This window comes from Calonectris borealis, chromosome 2 (genome assembly GCF_964195595.1).
Source record: "Calonectris borealis chromosome 2, bCalBor7.hap1.2, whole genome shotgun sequence".
NCBI lineage: Eukaryota > Metazoa > Chordata > Aves > Procellariiformes > Procellariidae > Calonectris > Calonectris borealis.
In genome coordinates this window covers 84,091,074-84,115,949 of record NC_134313.1, presented here as the reverse complement: position 1 = coordinate 84,115,949, position 24,876 = coordinate 84,091,074, and the positions used below count along the sequence as shown (strand labels likewise).

The 24,876-nt window shown below is 40.3% G+C and overlaps 2 protein-coding genes across 4 annotated transcripts in view; both read left to right on the top strand.

Annotated features, from left to right (window-relative positions):
• RETREG1 (reticulophagy regulator 1) overlaps nucleotides 1–13,191 on the top strand; it is a 68,509-nt gene extending 55,318 nt beyond the window's left edge. For both annotated transcript variants that reach the window (XM_075142488.1, XM_075142489.1), the window contains 6 exons: nucleotides 22–148; nucleotides 1,933–2,017; nucleotides 2,587–2,724; nucleotides 4,549–4,613; nucleotides 5,764–5,890; nucleotides 8,996–13,191. In XM_075142488.1, the coding sequence (XP_074998589.1) occupies nucleotides 22–148; nucleotides 1,933–2,017; nucleotides 2,587–2,724; nucleotides 4,549–4,613; nucleotides 5,764–5,890; nucleotides 8,996–9,507 (1,054 nt within the window). In that variant the 3' untranslated portion in view covers nucleotides 9,508–13,191. The remainder of the gene's footprint in view (nucleotides 1–21; nucleotides 149–1,932; nucleotides 2,018–2,586; nucleotides 2,725–4,548; nucleotides 4,614–5,763; nucleotides 5,891–8,995) is intronic.
• Nucleotides 13,192–13,620: 429 nt separating this feature from the next.
• Nucleotides 13,621–22,470, top strand: ZNF622 (zinc finger protein 622). 2 transcript variants are annotated; one of them, XM_075142486.1, is made up of 7 exons: nucleotides 13,621–13,741; nucleotides 15,961–16,569; nucleotides 18,425–18,679; nucleotides 19,388–19,550; nucleotides 20,352–20,464; nucleotides 21,367–21,510; nucleotides 22,129–22,470. In XM_075142486.1, exons 2-7 carry the CDS (start codon nucleotides 15,963–15,965, stop codon nucleotides 22,254–22,256), a joined length of 1,410 nt encoding a protein of 469 aa, XP_074998587.1. In that variant the 5' UTR covers nucleotides 13,621–13,741; nucleotides 15,961–15,962; the 3' UTR covers nucleotides 22,257–22,470. The 2 variants fall into 2 exon arrangements, with proteins under 2 accessions (XP_074998587.1, XP_074998586.1); XM_075142485.1 differs by lacking the exon at nucleotides 13,621–13,741 and adding an exon at nucleotides 13,812–14,231.
• The last annotated feature ends 2,406 nt before the right edge of the window (nucleotides 22,471–24,876 follow it).

The window sequence follows — 24,876 nt, the reverse complement described above, 5'->3', positions numbered from 1 at the left end:
ATTTTTGTTTGTTTTACTCAGCTGGAAAGTCATCAATTCCAGGCAAGACTACAGACCCAGAATAAATCAGTGCATTTCAGAAACACTGATGAATTTATTTGTATTTCTTCAAGAAATGTCCCACTTCAAGGAACAAAACCCTGGCAAGGTAAGCACTCCCAAGTAAGATTAACAGTTTGGTCACATAGATTTAAAAAAACTAAACACCTGAAAAATAAAATACACATTATGATACATTCAGTTTTGAGTTTCTGCTAAGTTCCTCCGGGGCAGAACACAACTAGGTCATCAGTGAGCAAAGCTGCTCACAGTCCCTCCCCTTAGAGCTGCTGGAACCTCACCAGTCATTCAATGGAAAGGAAATTTAAAACATCACAATTTAATAAAAACTTGAAAAAGCAGGAAAAGTACACAGTTCCTAAACATACACGTTTGTTCCAAATAATTTTAGTTTTCAGAAATGGCTGCACAAGTATTATATGATAGAAGAGAATCCTTCCTATTTTATTGTGATAATTTTTCTTCTATACAGATACAGTTATTCACAATTTTTTACTGGAAAGACTGAGCTGGAGAACCCAGTTCATGAATAGGCAAGCAAGAGTAAGGTTTCTTCTTTCCTACTAGGAAGAAGATTATTCTAGCCAAAAGTGACGCATTTTTCTTTTCCAAAAAAAAATATAAATAATTTAGAAGTATATCATGGCAATAGTAGATTTCATTTTTATACTTGTATTGCTAATTATAAAAAATTGAAAGGAGATTAGGAGGTTTTTCCCCCTCTTTTGATCTCAGTTAACTTTGCCACAAAATCTTTCCTGGAAACAGGCCCTTCAGAATTAGCAAATTGGAGGTATGTAGTACCACACTCAAATATTAGGAGTTTAGACTGAAAATACATATGAGCAACAGGATGAAATACATTTCAAAGATGTATACATTATACAAAAAGAAATTATGTGTTTAGGATAATAAAGTTATATTTAAAAGAAGTAGGTGTATATTGAGGTAAGGAAATGCGGTATCAGTATACGCAGTCCCGTAATTTTGTCATGTAGTAACGTGACACAGTAACTGTATGTTAAAATATATCTAATCCTGATTTAGAAAAGCTAATTTTGACAGCATGTTTTCCTTTCTTTTTCCTGATTTCATTCTCTGAGCCATGTCATTATTTTACTGTTATAATTATAAGCAAATTAGGCACTGATGCTCTGTGCAAAATTTCTTTGAATTAACCATTTTATTGCAATTCAACTCCAAAGGCAAATGGATTCTGTCTGTAAACTTCCAACAGATCAATTCTGTACTCAAAATTGCGCAGTTGTGAGATGCACTATATGTCTCAGTCACAGCAGAGGCTGAATCTCAAGTTTTATGTTGAAAATTCAGCTCAGTCTTGTCGTTTCGGGGATGCTGGAGTAGCCAACAAGCATCAAGAGAATGCTTGCCAGCATATGAGAGAAAACAGTTTCACGAAGCAACACAGGGGAGGGAACTGTACTCATTGGAAGAATTTTTTGCTTTTGTAAGCATGCAGCAAGTATGTATTGTAATACTTCAAGTAGTGATTTGAGGTTTTTTTCTGCATATCAATTGTTTAGCCTTTTTTTGTGTAATGAAGGTGAAGTAATTTCTAGCAATTTTAGCAATAACCATGAGCTTGTTAAACCTTTACAGTAAATGAATAAAAATAGCCTATTTTTATAATAGAAGAGGGGGTACATCCTAATTAGCCAAAATGAACTGTTTGATGCTTATTTGCACAAGAAGTGTTTAAGTATTTCCTAATTTTTAAGAAAAGTTCCATTTTCTACTCCATTCTAGATTTCATTTAGCATGCAACATTTTTCTTTTGCAAAATGATCTAAATATTTAATATTAAATAACATTAAGATTAATGTTAATGGCCAATTTTAATGTTTTTGCCAGTTTTGCCTATTAGTCTGCAGTGTATGTACATTTTTCACTGTCTTGGGAAGTTACATTCCTGGAGTTGTCCTCTCCTATGTCCTGCGTAAGTATAGTCTCTTTTTCAATCATGATTTATGTATGTGGTTTGTTCATTATTTGGTCTCTGTATAGGGAGTATTTTTTTTATTTATTTAGAGATATATATACACACACATGCATATATATACACATTTATACATCTATATGTAGGTTCTGACAAGTGCTTTTTGTTGTACGGAAGTCAGCATACAAGTTTTTTCAGCTTGTTGATTCTGGCACAATGTTGCATAGTCGTGTTTCTCAGGTAGAGATATCAAAATCAGACTAAATCAAGATACTGATAAATGTAATAGTGATCATAAATTGTTCTTTACTGGAAGTAAAAAAGGTGTCAGTTGATATGGATACAACACTGTTTTCTGCAACGAGTAGGAATGGCTCCTAGAAACTGGATTTGACATCAACAGTTTCTCTGACATGGGCATTTCACAGTGCTTTTTTATGTAAAACTAATTGCATTATGTAAAATCAGTAGTTATCTTACACAAATGCATTGTTTAATCTTTATTGAGTAATCTCTTAAAAAGCAATATTTCAATGCAGTTTTTCTCTCTGTCTTCATTTTTATCACAGTATTGTGTGCCTTTTTATGTCCCTTCCTTAAGTGCAATGAATTTGGACAGAAAGTGTGCAACAAAATTAAGACTGTTGTGATGAAACTAGATTTTGGAATAGTGGAGTATATCAACCAGAAGAAAAAAGAGAGATCTGGTGAGTAATTACGTATAGTCCCAAGTAATGTACTTCTGTATGCGGAGAAAATTTTATTCACCTTGCAGACAGTTTGGTCTGTCCTGTGAAGCCAGTTGGCTTTGAATCTGGCTACCATTCTTAGCTTTATAAGGAGTGATAATGTACGTCAGACGTCTGGGTATGGTAAAAAAAAATATTTCGTGGAACGAAACAAGGCAAGACTGATAGTTCTCTTCATACTTGATTAGATGTACTGCTTGTAGGTTTTCAGAAAAAAATACTTACTATAAAGCATGCAATGCGTATCTCTCTTTACACAACGCAAACTTATCCAAGAGAGAGGCTCACTCAAGAACGCAAAATGAATACATAACAGAACTTTCAGTAAGAGACTGAACTCTGTTCCAGTATCTAAATTCACCTTGTTTTCACTCCCAACAGCAACGAGAATTCTTTTTCTTCCCTAAATACTCAATAAACATTTAAGAACTGCAGTACGATAGTAGCTACAAATTAATCGAAGTTTTTAGTTAGAAAGGGGAGAAATCAGTTTAAAACAAAATCTCACCTATCTCACCTGAAATCTTTATAACATTGGAAACTTTTAGATTTTAAGTAATAAAGTTATTTCAAGAAAAATATTTATATGAAGGATGTTCTCTTTAGTTTACTTTTTATGTGTGCTACAGTTTTGGTAATTAAACCTTTGTAGTGTAGTCACATTACTTGCAGGTAGCCTACCCTTTTTAGTTAGCGGTACATCAGTAGACTTCCTCTCTGCTTTAAAACATGCATTTCTTGTAACCATTCATTATACAGTGTGCTGTTCCTCTCAGACACAGTGAGAGAAACCATCTCTGCCTTTTCCCCTTCTCTTACGTGTAATGCAGTAGTTGTTGGAAATAGGGAATAATGCATTGAAAAGTGTCTTTCATGTATTATTCCACCTTGTTCTACTTTTAAGTGAAACTGCCAGAGATTTCAGGCTATTGTTTCATATATTTCGTAAGCCAGCACTGGGAAAATGGTTGAGATTAGATTTGTTCTTTCCTGCCTCTCACCCTCCAGTTTAATTTAACCCAGACAAGTTCCCTACCTTGTTCACCACTTGGGTTCACCACATGGGTTCACAAACCCTTGTACTGGCACAAGAGAGGAAATAGCAAGTTGCAAAAACAGGCAACCAAGAATAATATGACTCTGTTTTTCAGCTTATATTGGTTTAAAATATTGATGAGACTATTCTCAGAGAGAGGAGGCAAAATTTGTGTCTCCGTTCATCTGTTAGGAGCAGCATTCTACCAGACTTCAGAGGATGCTTTGCATGCATATTTGCATATAAATGTTGTGAATGCAGGGGAATTGGGTGCAAAGAAGAAGAAAGGTTTCGTGAATGAAGATTACACAAAATTATCTAGAAAATTGCATGTTCTGATGTAAAAGTAATGTGCTGGGATAACTACGCTGCCTGTTTTGACAGAATGTTACAACTGTGCACTGTACCAGCAGTGTAGTTTAAAACATGCATATATATTGCCAGGGAACATTATATTACGGTGAGCAACAGAGACTTCTGAAACTGAGTAAATAAATGTGTTGGAATGTATTTCAGAGCAACAATCTCTCTCCCGCTTTGGCTGCTGGATGATATATTTTGATAAATATCTAGCCTCTCAATCAGCCCTTTTTCCCTCACCTTAGTAGCATATGATTGATGTAAATGATGCCCTGTGTCAACAGGTGAAAGTTTACTGTACTACGCAAGCTGTGTGACAGGGAACGCATGCTGAACCTCAAAGTCTGTTATCATGAGTAGCATAAAAAATATTTTTTTTCTTTCAGAAACAGCAAAAACAAAAACCACAGAAGATGACAGTGAATTAGACATATCAGCCCTGTGTCCTAAGGTGACTTTTTTCCAGTCAGCCCTATTTTGCTTTTAAAATCTATATAGATAATGGAGAGTATCTAGACTCCTGTCTCTGTTTTCTGTGGAAGCCTTTAACCTGCCCAGGACGCTGTGTTCCTGAACTACGCAGTATGCTTTAAAAGTGATTCATAGTCTCCACCTTTAGGCTTATAGTAATTAACTTACTGCATTTGTGACTTCTGGCCTTCAAGGTAATGGTTTCTTTGGCCTACTAAACAAGAATTTGTTTATTTTGTATTGGCTGTGGAATGATTAAACTAGAATAGCAAAGGCGGCTATTTTTATTAGCAACAGTGAAATTGCAGTTAATTTTTATCAAATTAAAATATAAAAGGGAAACATTCATAGAAAACCTATGTAATTTGTCAGATCCTTGTGTAATCACTTGTCTGATCATTTTCAATGATAGTGTAAATCAGTATGTTATCTATAAATATCTTTCTAGATATGTATGAGAACACTCTAATATCTCTTTTCTCTTTTAATATTCTAAATAACTGTATGGCAAAGGATTTTCCATTATAATCAGAACACTGGTTGATATAAAAAAAAAACAAAACAGTTTTCTAGGTATCCTTATGCAGTATTTGATCAGTAGTGTATACAGCCTGATTTTGACAGTGATCGCTTTGAAGGTGTTTTTGTATTCTGAAAAAAGATAAACTTATATCCCATGCGATAAAAATTTGTAGCTGACATAACTGAATATTGTTGGATAAATTCGTAAAGGATAATGATTTTTTTATTTAGCTAATTTTTGACTGTCTTATAGATAATGGGGTTTTTTTGATCCAAGTTTATGCATTTCTTTACATTTATGTGTATTTTGTATTTGCAGGCTCATTCTGTTTTCATTACAGTAGGATGTTACTTTCAGAATGAATAATTGGAATTTTCTGTGTCTTTAGTATAATACAGCTTTCAGTTACTACAAAGAGGGATGCTTCAATTCTAAGTGTTGTATAATCCTGTTATTTTCATGTTTCTACAATTGAAGCTTAAATAGGAGCTGATTTATATTGCTATGACATGCAAGAGGCTTCTTTTTCAGTATCTCAGCATTGACTTCCTGTAGTGTGAATTTTTTGAGTATAAGAATACCATGTATGGGACTTTTTCATGTTTAGGTTAGTCCTGCAGTTGTTGCCAAAGAGCTGTCAGTGTCTGACACAGATGTATCAGAAGTATCTTGGACCGATAATGGGACCTTTAACTTATCTGAGGGGTATTCTCCACAGACAGACACATCTGATGGTATGTAATGGCTTCATCTATTTCATCAATGAATTGCAGTCATGTAAGTGAACTGAAAACAATTAGAGAATTTGAGGACAAAAGTTTTTTGGGTTGGTTTTTTTCCCCCTACAATGAATTCAAAATTAATTCCAGTGTTTTATATAATTTTGGATACATCTTGTGTAAGAGCTGTCCTCATCTTAAAAATAATAAAGTACATCAGTAAGTCTCTAAATAGGTAGTGGTGGGTAAAACCGACACATTCAATAATTGCCAGATTTAGCGCTCTCTTCCACCAAACCTTTTAAACAAGTAAACCTTGTTTAAGTTAGCACCAATGCTTTTGTGGAGTATACAAATAAAAGCTGAGGAAGAAAAAGTGAATACTTTGAATTGCTAAACAGCCAATTAAAGAAAGTATTACTAGGTGTTGGTTACTAGAATGCTGATGAAGACAGCCAGCAATGAGCCAGAATGAGATGTGAAGACTAAGACTAGGAAAAGATTCTCAAGCACTTGTCTTGATCTTGACCAGATCCTTAAGTTCTTACTTTTTACAGACGAAGCTTTCAGTTAGCACTTTGCCTGAATAAAGATTAAGGACAACAGTAATTTGTTGTAATCTTATCTGTGGATTTGTTGCTCTACTTGTCTTGCATTTCTCCTCTTCTAGGAAAAGTTCACTGTAAATGACAAGTAGGGTGATATTACTTGACGACATTATACAGGCCAAATTAATAATTTAAATTATTTTGTTAATATTTCAAGTTGTAAATAGTCAGCATTGTACGATCACAGAATCATAAGTTGGAATGAGCCATTCATCTCATCTAACCTCCTATTCAAAGCAGGTTCCACTTGATCAAGTTGCTCAGGGCTATGACCAGTCGAATTTTGAGCATCTCCAGTGGTAGAGATTCAGCAACCTCCCTGGACAGCCATTTTCAATATTTGATCACCCTCATGATGAGAAAGTTTTTTCCTTATAGTGAGTCAAAATTTCCAATGTTTCAGCTTGTGTTGATTTACTCTCATCCTTCCACTGTGCACCTTTAAGAAGAGTCAGGCCCCATCTTCTCTATACCTTCCCATTAGGTAGTTAAAGACAACTATGTGATCCCCCCTTTGCCACCTTCTCTTAAGGCCGAACAAAGCCCATTCTCTTAGCATCTCCTCATATGTCATGTTCTCCAGCCCCCTGATAATCATGCTGACCCTCCAGGGGACTCACACCAGTCTTTCATTCTCTGTCTTGTACTGGAGAGGTCAAAACTGGACAAAGTACTCCAAATGTGCGCTCTCAGGTGCTGAATAGAGGGGGGAAGTCCCTTCCATTGACTTTCTGACTTCGTTTTTGCTAGTATAGCTCAGTATGTGGTTTGCCTTCCTTCCTGCAAGGGCATACCACTGACTTGCTGCCCACAGGTCTTTTTCTTGAAAGCTGCTTTCTGTCTCGTTGCCCCCAACATGTACTGCTGCACAGGTTATTCCATTTCAGATGCAGGACCTCACATTTGCTTTTGTTGAATTTCACGATGTTCCTTTCCAGCCTGTTCATTTCTCCAGCCTGTTGAGGTTCCTCTGAGGGCGACCTGCCCTCCAGAATATCAAATACACCTGCCCCACAGCAGTTCCTTTCGTCCATGAACTTGCTGAGAGTGCACTCCCTCCTGTCATCCAAGTCATTAATAAAAACATTGAACAGTGTTGGCTTCAATACTGTCCTGGTTAAATTTCTTCTTAGTGTTTTGGATTCAGTACGAGAAGAATGTTGATAACACACTGATGTTTTCCGTTGTTGCTAAGTAGTCTACTAGTCAAGGACTTTTCAGCTTCCCGTGCCGAAACCAGGACAAGTACCTTTGAGAGACACCACTAATAACTGGCCTCCAGTTGGACCTTGTATCACTGATCACAGCCCTTTGAACCTGGCAGTCCGACCGATTTTCCACCCACCTTACAGTTCACTTACCCAGTTTGCTCACCAACTTGGCTGTAAGGATAATGTGGGAAACTGCATTAAAGGCCTTGCTAAGTGAAAAATAAACAACATCCACTCTTCTCCCCCCATGGAGCATTTCAGCAAATGGGACATACACACAAGTGCAAGACCAGATGGGATGCATCCGAGGACTGGCTCATCTCTTCTCAAAGCTCTGTGCATTTGAGCCAGCACTCTACATACAGCACAACCCTTCCTCCTCACCTTCCCAGCCTGTTTTTCCTAAAGAAAATGGAGAAAATGACATACCAGACATTTTTAGGATTCATTTCCTTAGCCCTTATGAATGCTCCTATTGCTTGTTTTCATAGAAAGTAAGTTCAAAGTGATTATTTTTTACCTTCTCATTCAAATACTAGATCAAAATATTCCCCTATGCTCATTTAGGTCTCTTCCACAGGCCATGTACTGTGGTCAGTGTATTTTACACACTTACAGTAACAAATATCATGCAATTAAAGCAGTCATGAAAATCTAATCTTTTATTTGTTGACATTCTGCTTTTTATCCTCTTGAAAATGTGAAACTATCCTAGTCATCTGTAGAGTTTCCATTTTCTGTTTCCTATTTAATACAAGCATTGGCCAAGAAAGGAAAAAGTTATAAATTAAGTCTTTACATTGGTTTTATATCTTTATTTAAACGTGTAAACATTCTTTTTTATTCTACAAGTGTTTTAAAAACTTGTAATACATTCATACACACTTACATATTTGTGATTTATTTATATTGTGAAGAAAAATGTTTAAAGACCTGTTGTGACATTATGAATTTTAGGACTTTATGTGGCTGGTGTATTTAGAACTGGCTGTGCTGAAGATTTGCGTGGCTTGTTCCATATACAGCTAGATACCATTTTAAAAGGATACTATCCTCAAACAACTTTCTCAGTTAGGTTGGTACCAGGTGACTTGTGGTAGTAGGTTTACAACCTCAAAACCATTTTATTTTAGATGTAACACAAAGCTCCTCTCCATTAAGACTAAAGAAGACTACTAGACTATGAATTAGTAAATGTATTTAAAGGAAAACTTACTAATTGCGTTTTTACATTTAGCTGCTTTTTTGGGGAAGCCTTTCATGTTTGCTAACACTGTTTCCTTCTGTTTATCCTGTAATAGATTTTGACCGACCTAGTGATCATGAAGAAGCTTTCGCTAGAGATCTTTCAGAATTTCCTTCTTTAGAAAATGGTGCCGGAACAAATGATGACGATGACTCAAGCATCGGTATGCCCATCCAGCAAAAACGAAAAAAAGAACAAACATATTTGAAGGTGGATCATGCTTCCAGACAGAGTAAAGAGAGACCGTCCACTGCAGGGCTCTCCTTGCCTTTGACCAGTGACCAAACCTTTAATTTAATGAGTGGAATTGCTGGAGATGTCATCGCAGCTGCGGTGTCTGCTGCCATCAAAGACCAGTTGCAGTCCGCACAGCAAGCTCCCTCACACGCAGTGCCCAGTTTGAGCGAGGAGACAGACACAGAGGAAGCTGATGATTTTGAACTGCTTGACCAGTCTGAGCTTGAGCAGATTGAGAAAGAATTGGGACTCTCACAAGGCCAAGAAGCAGAATCCCAGGAAAAGAAAAAATCTTCAGGCTTCCTTTCAAATCTGCTTGGAAGTCATTAACCTGGAAATTGCAGCTGGTAACATAGAAGAAATTAAACATAAAACACACAAAAAAAATCAAATGCAAAAAAAAAGGAAAATTCTGAGCTATAAGCTTTAACTATCCCTTTAGATGTGTTGTAATAATTTCCCTTATGCAGAGTGAATTAACTGGATAAATATCAGCTGATACTGATAGTTTAATGTTTCTGGTAGTTATACCTCGATGTAATAGCATGGAAATGAATTATCTATCCACTGTTTGGTTGCAGATGAGTGTTGGAGGTCAGTTGTTCAAAAGAATTGGGAGAGGGGTGTTTTTTATCTTTTTGCCAACCATGTATTTTGGGGTCCTGAGCCAAATTTTCAACATCGGCCGTTTATTTACTCTTGGTTGCCAACCGTGTAATACAATTAATGATTCACACAGTGAGGGTAAGTTATCAGAGGATTGCGATGAGATTAGCTAAATCTCACCTCCTTCAATCATACCGAGAAGTATGAATCCCTGCAGTTAGCATTATGTATAGTGCATCTACTATATATGAAACACATTAACCAGCACAACTCTAGTTTAAATATGTGTGCAACACTATCAAAGAACTTGATTTCATACTTAAAACCTTTGAATTATTTTGGATATGGTGATGCATTTCCAAGTTTTTTGCTGTTTTAGGCTTGTAGAGTTGTAAAGTGGCATGCTATTTGACTGACCACCTGCTGTGTTCCTTGATAGTCTGGTTCTTGGCAGTATTGCCCATGTAAAGTCAGCCAACACATTTTTATATTTAAGAGTTAATATCATGTAAACCGAACAACCTTTTTGGGAGCAGGTGAGGGTAGTTATTGTTTGGAATAGAGGTTAGAATTAAAAAAAAAAAAAAAAGAGAAAAGGCTTTTTCAGGTGCCACTTCCTTAATTCAAGATTCTGTGGGGTTTGTTGTGGTTTTTTCCCAGGACAGCTGCCATCACTTGCAACAAAAGTTGTGTTGCAAGCTGAATCTTTTAAGATATTAGAAGTATTCGGTGAGGTCATTTACTACAGAAGACACTCAGAATCTTCTTCTCGGCATGTAATTTAAAACAAACAAAAAAGAACTTGTTTAAATTATTTGCCAGTTTAAACTCCACACATGCTCAGTGAGTGGCATGGGATCTTAAGCAGGTAACTTATTTAACTTTTTCTAGGGCTTTTTTGTTCACCTGTGACAAAATTGAATTGTAATACCAAGCAATAGTAATCAAAGAAATAGGAGGAAGTAAAGCTAGTTTTTTTAATGTGATGTAAACCATTAGCAAAGCTGAGGGACCATTCAGCTGCTACTACTACTGAAGTGATTTTCCATTTGCTGGCATTTGAAGAGGTGAATACTGTAATCTAGGACCCTCAAAAAGTACAGCAACAGATTATAAAAATCTTCCACTAACATTTGTGTAGGTAAACCTGTGTTTAAAGTTAACTCCATTTTAATTTGTTTTTCTTTCTGAGGTGAAAAAATAGGCAGATGGCCAAAAAGAGTGTAGTGAAAGGAAAGATGCTGAGAATTTTTGACACTAGCTTTATTGTTGCTTGTGCTTTTGTGTCAGTAATGCATATTGACCGTGTTTGCTGTCCTTTACCAGTAAAAAAGTGAGCCTGTGCCTTCATTATCAAATCCATTACAAAGTAAGTGGATGCTGGATATAGATCCCACAAGATGCAGCTTTTGAAATTATAACATCTTAACATTAAAAGCGAGTTTCTGGAACTGATTAAAAAAACATGGCCGCATCACTTCCACAGCATTGGTTGTTAAGTTTCCGTTTTAGCTTCCCCCAGCCTGTCCTTCCCATTTGAAAAAACAAAAGAAGCTTTTGCTGGGAAATCAGTCGGTTCAAAGGCCATTTAAATTTCTCAGATGAGTTAAAAGCCTCGTTTCCTTGCTGCATGTTTAGGACAATCTATATAGTTAGAAGAGTTCAACTTCCAAGTTGCTGATGAAACTTTGTAGGACACCCAGACAACTGTGTGCTTCCTTGTGCAGGAGTACTGGTGCCAGGAGGAGAAACGGGCTAGGGGACGGGGAGGGGCGGGAGGGAGCCATCCTTCACAGGCTCTTCTGGAGAGGATTGATGGGGCGGACTAGCTGGCTGTCAATGGTGGCATTGCAACAGCATGCACTTTATTGTCGTTTTATGAAGAATACTTGTGGCTGTAGAAGTATGTAACGCAGGGGCACTCTTCTAGAATAGTAGATTAGATCAAGGAGGAAAAGCAGTTGGAGGAGTTTCTTGGACTTTTTGTAAATGATCCATTTTCTGGTTTCAAGATAAAAAAATAGATTGATTTTTCTCCAGTACAAGTCTCAATTTATTTTATTTTTCTCCAGAAAGAAAAACAAAGCAAAACTTGAACAAGCAAATCATTAAAGTTTAGGGGCATAATTGCTTATTTGAGTGTCTTTAGAATTTTATTTTTCTGTTCTCGTGGTAGTCGATTACATTCAAGCCCCTGAATACTGTGTAATGGGAAGGAGGTAATTCTGTAACATTTAATATTCCTCCTCAGGTAGTGGAAAGATGCTTAGTTTTCTGCAGGAAATTACCTCTTCCCTCCCAAACAACCGCACGTTAAGAAACACTTTGCTCGGACACGATACATTCCACTGCCAGCAGTTTGACAGCGGAACACAAAGAAAAGGTTTCTCTCCTTTGTGAGACCCCTTCCACGTTGTCTTCAGTTGGAAATCCCTCAAGAAACCTTCATTTTGCTGTATTCTAGCAGCAGCCACAAAATAGCAGTTACTTAAAAATTCCCATCACAATGGTCCACAGTGTCTTTCCTACCGAGCACTGGTTGTCACCTTCCCATCTTCCAGAACTGAATACACGGGCAGGAAGAAAGGCGAGCGAGTATGAGGTAGCACGTAGCTTTGAAACGTGCATTTGTTCCATGGAACGCCTGCTTGCGTGCAATTTCCAGTCAAAAGGCCGTAGTCAGCGTGGAGGGCATAGACGGAGTGTGGACGTGTGAGCAAGTGCCCGTCGGGTTACGCAGGGTACGATCTTGCCATGGGATCTGGTGTGCTCTTACCTGGTAGTAAATCGAGGATGCCGTGTATTTTTGCAGTAGCGTGGTTAAAGTGCTCGCCTTGCAGTGGCTTCTTCACGCATCCCTGCTGGACAGGATCCGTGGGATGCAGTTCAGCTCTTTGTACTCGGAAAGTTTCCCCTTGCGTTAGTACCTCTGAGTGACAGACGGAGTGATTGCCATTTGATCAGTGGCCTTAGGTGCGTCAAATCCAGCATAACACAGGGCTTTTCCACGAGCCTGTTACTACACTTCTACTTACCATTCTTCAGTTTGTTTGTGAAAAAAAAAAAAATGTTCTATGCAGAGGAGGGGAAATGATTTTAACCCAAAGTAATAGGATCTGAAGAAATACTTGTTTTGTTTTTTTGTTCGTTTTGCACTTTTTCCAGACTGTTTAAACCTTCTGAACAAATTCCCTGTCGTCTCCATGTCTGTTCTCAGCACACGAGCAGCGTAACAGTCTGTTACCACCACCCATCCGGGTAACCAGAAACTGGAAAATTACAAAATGTCTTTATTTAAAATATTTTGCAGCACTTTACCTAGCCTGATTACTATTTTGTAAACATGGAATTATTATATTGATTGTTTGTAAAACCATTTAATAAATATGTGTTAGTTTTTATCTTTCATCACATCTAATTGTATATTTGTTCCCAAAACAGGAAAAAAGCCCCACAGTACCGAAACCGAACCCCTTCAGCGGAGCTGCTGCCGCTCCCCTGTTGATCCCCGCTCCCGGCCCGGTGCGGGCTCGCGCCCAATAAACGCTGACCGTGGCTCTGGGCCGCAGGCCTGGCCCCGCTCAGTTATTTTTCCAGACCCGGCGTCGCCCGGCCTGACGGAGGGGCGGCTTTCAGGTGGGCAGGGGGTGGAGGCAGGCGAGGAGCCCCGCTCCTGGGCGGCCCCTCCGGCCCGGCCCGCCCTGGGCGCGCCCGCAGGCGCGGGGGCGGGGGGGGCCTCCTCCCTCAGGCCGCCTGACGGGCGGGGAGCGCTGCGGGGCCTCCGCGGCGGCAGGGGGCGGGAGCGGCGGTGCCGCCGGGCGGGGCGGGCCCTTCTTGCCGGAAGGGAGCGGCCCCGCCTTTCCTGCCCGGCGCTGCGCGGCGTCTTGCTGCTCGCGCTTCCCGCTCCACGGGCACCGGCACGGGGGCGAGGAGGGGCCCCTCACCCCACGGGCGGCAGGTGCGTGTCCCGCGGGGCCTGGCGGCGGGGAGGGGAGGCTCCCGCGCCGCGCGGAGGGCGGTAGTCGGCCCGGCCCGGCTCCGCCGGGGGTAGCGGGGAGGACGAGGCCCGGCCCGGCGCGGCGGGTGGGCCGCGCGGCCTGGGGTGTGTCGGTTGCTGTCTCTCAGGGCGGAGCCTCACTGTGAGTCCTGTCCGAGTCGCGTCTGGCGGCGGCCTGGAGGCTCGCGGCTTCCGCCTGTGCCCCTTCTTGTGTTGTGTTGTGTTGTGTTCTGCTTTATTTTATGTCGCGGGTTTAAGCCGTGCTGTCACTTCTGGTGTCCATATAATAAACACCTGCCTGTCAGTCAGGCCTTTCTCTGTGTGTCAGTCTTATGGACACCGGCTCAATTTAAATTCAAATAAAAGTAGCTAAAATCGGGCGTAATGAAGACCCTGCGGGGAGAACCAGGTTTGTCTCGAAGGACTTGGCTGTGCCTTGGGCTGAAGGCTTGTGAGTGCCTCAAGTTCTGTTTTCCTGAGCCCCGCGCAGGGGAGGATTCAGTGCTTTGGTTCTGTGGGTCAAAATGGTGGGGGAAAGTGCACGCGGGTAATGGGAAGTGCTGGCGTAACTACACGAGATTCTGCAGGTGCTTTTTCTGCTTTATGCAGCTTGAATTGTAGACGTTATTTCTTCACTTAGTAGTCAGATATGAAGGTTTATGGTTCTAGATCTTCTCAGTTACATACCTCTTCTTCTGATCTGTTTTCTGGGCTTTTTTTAATCCCCCAGGTTAATCTGGTGTGTAGCTACTGTCTACCTGTACTAGACTGGATCGAACTGTTCTGTTTCTGAGGTTTCTGCAAGGAGTTTGTGGTTAACAGCAAGCATGCTTCTGCGTCAGTTGGTTTATGGCAGTAAAATCCCTGCTTGGGCTAGGATAGGGATAGGGAGCTCTGCAGGTGGGAGGGAAATACTTCAGAGAGCAGTCAGAATCCCTCAGTGGGCAGAAAATACATTTTCCTCTGAAACAAAAAGCATCTCTTGCACTGAATGGATGCTTACAGTATTTCAAATAAAATAGTATGGCCGTTATTTTCTGTTAATGTATTTTCTGTCACTGTAGGATTACAGATAGCGCAATCAGTAGATTAGGAGTACAGTTCTTCGTAAAACGTTTCGTAAAGTACCTTTCAACTCTCTGCGTATTTGTGTCTTTCACCGCTGCTTCTCCGTGTTGGTAGCTTCTGGGAGGGGCTGCTGTTCCTCTGCCTGCTTTCAGACGCCCTCCTCCTGATGTATTATTTCCTTTTTTTCCCAGATTAAACCATAGTTTTTCTAAATCAGTTAAAAGATGGGAGTGGCTTTAGTGATCTCCAGTTAGTACACACTTTTTTGCTCTTTGCTTTTGGAGACATTCCATCAACTTTGTTTTAAAAAAGTTAAGTTTCATTAAACACTGAAAAGGAAGGAAACGTGTGGCTTTGGAAAGGACAGCATCGGTTACAGGTCACTGTACAGGTCACACATTTGTCCTGTGACAGCCCCAGTAACGCAGCTCAGCCGAGGGGTGGGAAGTGGAGGAAGATGAGGGGTAACAGTGGCTTCAAGTGCTAGATCTAGACACGACTGACTGCATCCCCAGATTAACAGTTCTGCTGAGTAAAGTGTTGTCGACAGTACGTGCACTGCTCCAAAATAGCTGAGAGGGTTTTATTTTTAAATGCAGTAACTTTTCTTTCCATTTGATAAATCTGTGGAAAATGGAAAATAGGTGTGAAAGCAGGTTTTCCCTTTTTACCCTTATTTTGCAGCAATCACTAGTCTCCTCAGAAGCCTATAGTTGGCAGAACACGAGCTTGATAAGAACCTTTAGTTTCTGATCTTCAGTAAAAAGTGCAGAGCTTTTGAAGCACTGCTGCTAGGGCTGGGAACTCTCTCGTTCTGTGTCCGAGCCCTGTCAAGCACAGTGGGTGCTGCGTCCACAGCTGGGATGGTCAGATGTTGCTGTGGTACGAGTAATCTCTGATGACTGTACAGAGTCCTGTATTTTTTCTTCTTTTGCTCCTTCTAGTACATAACATGCTGTTTGTGAATGCTGGTGTTTAATAAATTTAATTCTGTACAAGAACTGTATGTCTTATGCTGCCTTACATGGATGCCATCAGGACGTTGTGTTTGGGGTTTTTTGTGGCTGTCACTTATCTTTATTGGTATGATTGTTTTTTTCACCACTTTCTAGTAATGGCGACCTACACTTGTATCACTTGCCGTGTGGCTTTCAAGGATGCTGACATTCAGCGTGCCCATTACAAAACGGACTGGCATAGGTACAACCTGAAGCGTAAGGTTGCTGACATGCCTCCTGTCACTGCTGAGAATTTCCAAGAGAGAGTCCTAGCCCAGAGAGCAGTAGCAGAGGAGCAGAACAAAATCACTGCCACTTACTGCACAGTTTGCAGCAAGAGATTCTCCACCTTCAATGCTTATGAGAATCACTTGAAGTCCAAGAAGCACCTGGAGTTGGAGAAGAAAGCTGTTCAAGCTGTCAGCAAGAAGGTGAAAATACTAAATGAAAAGAACCTGGAAAAGGGCCTGGCCCCAGAGAGTGTAAACAAAGATGAAATGAACACAGCTATTCAGCAAGCCATCAGAGCTCAGCCGTCTTCGTCTCCGAAGAAGTCGCCTTTACCTCCTAGTAGTGCAAGCGGCTCTCCAGTTTCTATGGGAAGCACCAGCTTATCACAGAGTAGAGAGCGATCGGAAAAACCTCCACGCCTACAGTGGTTTGAACAGCAAGCAAAGAAGCTGGCCAAACAACAAGCAGAGGAAGCAGAGGATATGGAAGAAGGTAAGGCAGTAAACATCCTGACAAGAGATAGCAGCCTGGGGTAAGCTATGTAGTTGTTGGTTTTGTGTAAAAGCTTCCTTCTATTTCTGTAGGAGTACAGCATTTTCCATCACAAAAGGTTTTCCTGTTGATTAAATTTTCAGCTTAACAAAGGAGTTAAGGTTGGCCCTGCTTGCAGTCAAGGACTCCGTGTTAGTGTCTGGACTGCCAGCTGCGCACAATACTAATGAGTGTGAAGGTTGAATATAAACAGTTACTAATATGAGCACTATTTCCCACGTAAAATTCCAGGGGAAGTTTCCTTTAAGGAAGGCTAACATAAAAGATTACCCTAAAACTACTTCTGAAAAACGGATGAACAAAAATCCAATCATGATCATTTGCTGTTGTCCCATCAATCACTTTACTGATCTGTTTAAGGGAGGTGGGAGTAGGGTTGGTTGTGTTTTTCTCTGCCCATCAAGACCAGAGGAGAAAGTTTGCTCCTTAGCCTGACAGTATGTGGCATAGCTTCTCAGCTTGTTGGCATCTATATTAAAATTGGTTTGAGTTGCCACCCCAACTGCCTGTTCCTGCTGCTTCACTCTCACCGCTTGTGTGGACGCAGCTCTTCGTTGGAGGTCAGCCTGGAAAGTGGACAACTGAAAAGATCAGAGCGTCAGAATTCCCAGAAAAGGGTTATTTTTAACCTGGAGGCTTTCAGTGCTGTAGTTTACAGTGCAGCTCCGAAGGCATCTATTGGAACAATTGAGTGGGGTGATTAAACTGCAGCAAGGGGACAGGTATGAATGAAGTGGGATCATACTATGCCAGCTTCATTACTGAAACCGTTGTGTCATGTTATTACATCTGTTACAGCAGTTTTATGCTGGTGAAATTTCAGTTGCAATTCAGGGAATCTGTTCTACAGGAGGAGAAACGTACACCTCTGAACATGCATCTTAACATCTAAAGAAGGAGCCAGCTTGCACCTGTTTTGGATTAAGGTGTTAGTCATAAATTGTAATGCTAAAATCTCAGTAGGTTTCTGAATTTAATTTTCCTTTTAAGTGTTTGTCCAGGAATATATCCTACAAGTCCTGTTAATTCAATGTCAGGCTTTTAAAATTATTAAACTATATCCTATAGCAAAGATCTCTAATTAGCAGCCTACAACACTGGGGAGCACTGTTCTCAAACACTCTGTGTGCATGGTAGTTGGAAGGAGACCAGTAGGAATAGAGTACTGGGAAATGCTCACTGTCTCAGATCTGAACTCCTTAAAAAAGATTTCTAGACCCCTCTAGCAGTATAATCAGATTGCTGGTTCGTCTATCCATTAATGAGCTCTGCAGTAACCTTGCAAATGTGTAAAATTGTTAGTATATCTTGGTATATACTAACTTATAATGTAACGTACTCTATCTATGACAGCTGGCTTTGTTCTTCTCTGTTGTTAAAGATGTATGTGTGAACAGCTTTCCCTCACTGCTGAGTCACTGCTGGAAATGAGTATTTTCATGATTCTGACAGAGTTGTATTGTTTTTAATGAGCCATGCATGTGTTCTTGTGCTGTGGTGAATTAAATTTAAGGCTTCAAAACAGCAATAAAGTGTTAGTAGCTGAGAAAATGGAGGGGAAAAAATATCGGATCTGCCAACTTTTTTATGAGCAGACTTGAGCTTTGCTGTGCAAAGAATGTGTTTTACTGGCGATGGTATATTCTTGTACCTGGAATTGACTGTGTGGCACTTAGCTGTAAGAATAGAAAATATAATATTTTCTGTGATAACTTTTTCTAACTTAATTGGGACTTGTTTTGCTTGGGAGAAGTAATCATATAAATAATTTTTTTTTTTAAACTTCCTTTAAAAGACTGGGAAGATATGGATTCTGATGAAGATATCGGGTCTGAAGAAGAGATGGAAAGTGTGGGAGAAGAAGAGGAGGAGCAGGGAGAAGCTGAAAGCACTCCTGCTGTTGGGGCCATACCGGTCACGGACTGCTTGTTCTGTTCCCACCATTCAAGATCTCTCACGAAAAATGTGGCACATATGACAAAAGCTCACAGTTTCTTCATTCCAGACATAGAATACCTTGTGGATCTCAGAGGACTAATCAAGTACCTGGGTATGGCTGTTCTGATTTTTTTGATCAGGATAATTATATACTGTTATTGCTTATTTTCACTTGGATATGACTTTAAAATGTTTTGGTTTTTTTTTTTGTGTAAAATCTGAGTGCTGTCTAGTTTAGTATTTTGATCATGAACAGGACCACAGGCTTTCCATGGAGAGTGAGAGAAAACCCCACTGAGCAAACGTGTGGTCATGTACCCTGTAGGTTTCGCGTTGTTTTCTAACATTGAGAAAGTTGTTCAGCTAACGTGAAATTTAGGACAAAACTCTATTGCTAAAGTGTGCATATGAACTGTGTTATCCTACTAATGAGTTGCAAGTATTTGCCTCATCGGTTTACAATACTTGAGAGAGCTAAAAGCTAGAAAAAATGTATCTTCCTTGAAGTCTACAAATAATAATGAGAATAAAATAATTTTGGAGTATCAGACAGAAAACTGTATTGGAAGTACAAAATTTGTTACTGAGAATACATAATGATCCATACCTTGTCATATGAAATCTTTAAATGCACAGACTTGTCCCTGATGGAGCTATATGGTCAAGGCATAGGAACAGCAGGGCTTTTCTGGAAATGAAGGGCTCAAGGCTCTTCCTCGGTCTCTCTGCCTGCAAGCTGGGAAGCCTGCATCAGAGAAATGTTAATTATTGTCTAGGGAGGCTCTATTCAGACCAATAGAAGTGTCAATGTTTTCTGCAGGAGAGAAAGTTGGCATTGGGAAAATCTGCATCTGGTGCAATGAAAAAGGGAAGTCCTTCTACTCCACAGAAGCAGTACAGGCTCACATGAATGATAAAAGCCACTGCAAACTCTTCACAGATGGAGATGCTGCCCTGGAATTTGCAGACTTCTATGATTTTAGGTGAGGACGCTTTTCTTTGAGTGGAGCACAGATGGGGACAGACAAAAGGACAGTTGAATATTACGTCAGAAACTATTATTCATTCTTAAAGTATAGTCCTGTTTCTGGTTCTGACGCATATTTTGCATCGCTGGTTCACCGCTTTTCTAGGTGAGCAGAACAACACGATTGGTTCTTCCCTCCTGTGACCACTAATACCAGTCCTACATGAAAATATATTTTGCATTCTGTTTTGTATGTTTGCTGTTACTGAGTTTAGATTTCAGTGCACCAGCAAAGACCATAAAAGGGCATAACTGTCTCTTCCATTACCTTTTAGGCAGATTGTGGGCTTAATACCTACTGTGGATTTTTTTTTAAGTATCTGGAGGTAAACAGGACTGCTGTGATTTAGAGGCCTCGTGTTGAACTTCCTGTAACTTATCCTAAGCCGTGTTCATTTTGATCAGAAATAACCTCCTATTGTGGTGACAGGTGGATTTAGTGGAGCTTCTTGGAGCACTCATTCAGTGTGCAGAGCTGGTGGGCTGCACAGTGGTGGCTTTTCACCATAAGTCGCTGTTAAGTGTGCAGCAACAGAACTGTGCTGAGTTATAGAGCCGGGTGGAGGAAGGGTGGTCCTTGTCTTCAGCCTCTCTTCAGGGCAGGGTGCTACTGGGAAGAACTCTCAAACCATGGTAGGTGAAACGTGACAATGTTTGTGGCTTGCTGTAGCTGTGCATGGCAGTTCTTTTGTGTAATGGGTCTGGATAGCTGTGGCTGCTCACCGTGTATAAATCATGTACTGCTGCTCTTCCACAGGAGCAGTTACCCTGATCACAAGGATGGGGAAGATGTGGAGGTGTCTGGAGAGCGCCCAGCAGAGAGAGAGTTGGATTATGATGATGACACCATGGAGCTGATCCTTCCTTCAGGTAGGCACAGGATTTGTGTTATGACATACTTCCTCTGCATTTCTCATAGCTGCAGCCGTTACCTGCAGCATAGGTCATCATTGTAAGTGTTTTCCCTTGGCAAGGGAGAAGATAATTTTGCATCTAATTGTCTTTGGGGTTTTGTCCTCACCTTCCATAATTTTCACTACAAAGTAGTTCAACTTCTTCAGCATTAAAGTGTATGTGGACTGGGGCAGGGGGTTCCTTTGCCTGCTTTACCTCTTCATTAACATGTGACTCTTACGGTATACTCCAAGAGTTTCCATATCTTGTTTTAGTGCAACTTGGAGAGGCTATAACTTAGTGTAGTTTTTCTAGGGTAGTTTTTTTTGCAGAGAAGCAGCTGGTAACTAGTTTAGTAAACTAGTTCAGTAAAGTTAATTTATTTAAACAACCTTACTCCTGCCTTGTATAGCATTTGGCACTTCTGCTTGCACTTTTTTTTTTATTTTTTGTTTTGGTGTTTTTTGTATGAGGGGACCTCATCCCTTTCATTCTGAAAAGTGCTGCCAACTGTGCAGTTACAGAAGATTTCCTGAATGTCAGCAAATTACTTCCCTGGTTACTTGAAACAGCATTGCCTCTCTGCTCATTCTCCTGATCAAAATTTTCTTTTCTGATAACTGCCTGTTTGTTATCTGAGCTAAGGCCCTCTTGAACAACAGCACTCTTTGTTTTTTTTTCTTCAAGGTAGAGTGCAGTACAGCAGCTCTTACAGTAATTACATTGAGTTCCTAATAGTTCTAAAGTTTTTAAGGTTCTGGACCTTTTAAAAGCATTTCTCAGCATAGGGATTTTCCACAGTTTTCACAATATGCTTGAATGCTGCATTTCAGAAGCTGCTTCATTATGCATAATAAGATGTCCCCTTCTCTGAACAGGTGCAAGAGTGGGTCATCGTTCTTTAATGAGATACTACAAGCAACGGTTTGGTCTGTCAAGAACGGTGGCTGTTGTGAAAAATAAGAAAGCAGTGGGTCGGGTGTTGCAGCAGTACAGAGCTTTGGGCTGGACAAGTCAGACAGGTAAGTAACAGCGTGAGGTTTTTGCAAAGGAGGAGGTTCTGGGACTTTATCACTCTACAGTTAAATAGGTCAAGTTTGTTTCACATTTGTGGGGTTTTATGCAGTACTTTGTCTTCCGCTCAGTTCCCTTTCATTCCTGACATCCAAGCAGAATAAGTTATAGGAAGTTGTTTGTGTCTAAAATCCATTGCAGCTTCTGTGCAAGCCCTTCAATTCATTAGCACGTGTGTTTGTGATATTTGGTAATTTCCCAAGATTTGTTGGTTTCCGCCTGTCAAAAGCACTACTCTTGCTATTTAATAATACAGCATAAACTGTTCTTTGACAGTTAGAATACTTTTCCAGTTGGGGAGCAGTGATGTGATCTGTATCCACTTTTGAAATAAAAGAATCGCACATTGGAATGCAAAACAACCTTCTCCCTTAATCACAGTCACGGGTATTCATAGAGGGAACTGGCCTTTCCCAAGAGAAAAATGAAAAGTGTGCCAGTATGGGAAGGAAAACATATAGCTAGCTGCTGATGTGAATGGACAGACAGCTGATTAGCATGTAAGTAGTAAGTAAGCAAGATTTCAGACATTTATCCCTCTCTCTCTTCCTCCTCTCTCCCTGAAGGGGCAGTCTTTGCTCAGCAGCGTGATATGCAGTACCTGCAGAGGATGAAGTCAAAGTGGATGCTCAAGACAGGAATGAGTAACAATGCTACAAAGCAGATGCATTTCCGGGTGCAAGTCAGATTCTGAGTTCCCGAGAGAGCTGCATGCAGCTGGTTTTGGGAAGGGGGATTTAATGGTTTCTGGGTCGAGGATTCTGTTATTAGAATGGACTTGGTACCTATCAAATCGGGATGTGTATGCTGGTGTGCCTTCCTGTCTATGAGAAGAAGAGCCGGGAGCTTGTCTCTTCCAGTGAAATGATGGTTGGCCTAACTTAAAAAATAAAATAACTTAAATGGAATATGTGGCAAAGTAGTCATGGCTATGAATAAAGACGCATGCGTAGTCTTGCTGCCCATCTTTGTGCAATCCATTCCTGTGGGCAGTTGATGTTGTCACCTGTTTAAGTATCTTCAGTTTTCAATTCTGCAAAATGGTGGAGGCCAAGAGAAGATCCCAGATCTAAGAGCCTGAGATGGAGCGTATTGAAGGTTTTCACTTGCAGTGCCAGACATAAGTTAGTTGGGTGTTTTGGACTTCTAGCTGGCACTATTGAGATGAAAATTTGAAAGCAGAGATTCTGGGAGGGTTAAGTGATAATTGTTTGAAGAAATGCACTGATGGAAAACATAACTCCAGGATGAATATTGTCCTCAGAAGTTGACTGTACTTGCTTAATGCTCCAGCTTAGGACTGGATTAATAATTTACAGTACAGTTGGTTTATGTTGAATTTAATGAATTTTCATTACCTAAAAACTGCTCAAAATTACCATAACATTTAGATGAATGTCAATCAAAATTTCTGATGATCTGCTAAAAGATTTCCTGATTAAAACTCTGAAGTTATTGTTGATGACAGCTTTTGTTGTTCCCATTGAGTACTGGTGTTTCGTATGATCTTGCTGAAGGAAAGTGACCCAAGACACGTATTGGTTAGAATGAAGGCACGCTCCCCAACTTAAGTGGGTGTAGAGAAAACCTGCTTGTTAAAAGAGCTGAGGCAGCAGCGCTAGTGTTGGTCCTGGTGTTGTAGATGTTAAGAGCTTCCGTGACCTTACCAGTTCTTCTGACCTTCATATAAGGGGATGGGTACTTACACACAAAGGTGTAGGCTGGCGCATGAAGCCCCAAACTGTAGTGTGCTGGGCACTGTGAGTGTACGCCACAGGAAAATTGCTGTTTGTTTGCCTGTCTGTCCATTGCGAAGGCAGCTGCAGCTGGTTACGGTCAAGTTGCACTTCTGCATTTTAGGATTACTCTGGATTCCCTGGTAGTGGCTTTCATTGGCATGATTTTAATATAACTTTTCTTCCTTTCCTGTGAATGGTGTGTGCATAATATCGCTGGGAATGATAGGGGGAGACTTTGTCAATTAACACTGTATTTTGACCTCTTAAAATAATCCACTAAAGTCTCCCTAAGAAGTAAGTTCAGAAAAAGTAGTACCATTGGTATATCAGCACTTCTGAAACAGTGGTGTATTTATGCGACTCTTAGGAAAGTGATCATTTCACAATGGAGGTGCGTGCTACGTATTTTTGTTTTGTGAATTTGTCTGTGGTGTTTTGCTCTTTGTTTTTTTTTCTTTTTTTTAGTAAGTTCTGCTGTCTTGGAAGTTTTTTGCTGTTCCTGCTTTTGCTGAGAAGACAGAACTTGATCAGTAATGCAGGCTACAGATTTCACACAGCATTTATTAAGTCAAGTGACTAGAACATTATAAAAGGTACAGATTTGAGGGAAGGGAAAACTGAAGCAGAGAGAATTTTAAAGAAAGTCTGTGTTTATATCCAAAATCTTGTACTAAAGTTGGGCTGATAAATGAGTACCTCCTTTTTCCTGGCAAGGCAATCCATAGCTGCATCTAGCTCACATTTGAATTTATTGTAGAGGGTTTGCTCTAGGTTGTTGGACTTTACTCTCAAAGTTAGCTGAGACTAGATCTCTTGCTTCTATGTGACTCAAGCTATGTGAATCTTAAGACATCATTCCTTTATTACACTCATAACCTGGCCCAGCTTGCAATTATGGTATGGATTTCTAGCACTGAGGGTATATCCTACTTGTATTTGTCAAGCCTCAGCATCTGGCCCTTGGGAACTGCTCGTATATTTTTCTTCAAAGTTAGAGATTACTATCAAAGGGTCTTATGCTTATGGACAAGTTATATTGTCTTTACACGTAGAGCAAAATGAAACGCCACAAAAATGTAGAAATAGAAGGGTTAGACTTCTTAACCAGAATCTTAACTTGAAGCCTGCTGAACTGGCTTTGAATACCAGTGTAAGTCAGCAGTGAGCATCAGAGCGGTATTCAGTCTGGAGCTTTTTGGAAACACTCGTGGAATATCCAAAACTTAACATTAAGGACAGGACAGTAATCCTGGAAGAGTCTTGGGCATAACCTAGTACAGTTGCTAAAGTCTTAGAGGTAGGTGTTAAAGGAGTCTTGGCAGTGAAAGCAGAAATGCAAGGAGGTAATTAATCCATTGACAAATGACTTCGGGTCCATGAGGTTCAGGCTGAAGGTGCAATGGAGTTTGCTGCTCTCCTCAGCATGAAACAGCAAACAAAGGAAACTCCTGTTCTCTGTGCAGATTTGCTCCAAGAAGCCTGCTGCTTATGAAAAGATGGGGAGTGCCTGAATTTCCTGAACAGTCTAGTCCAGAAAAAAATGCAAGTAAGCAAAAATGAAAATTGGTAGTCATT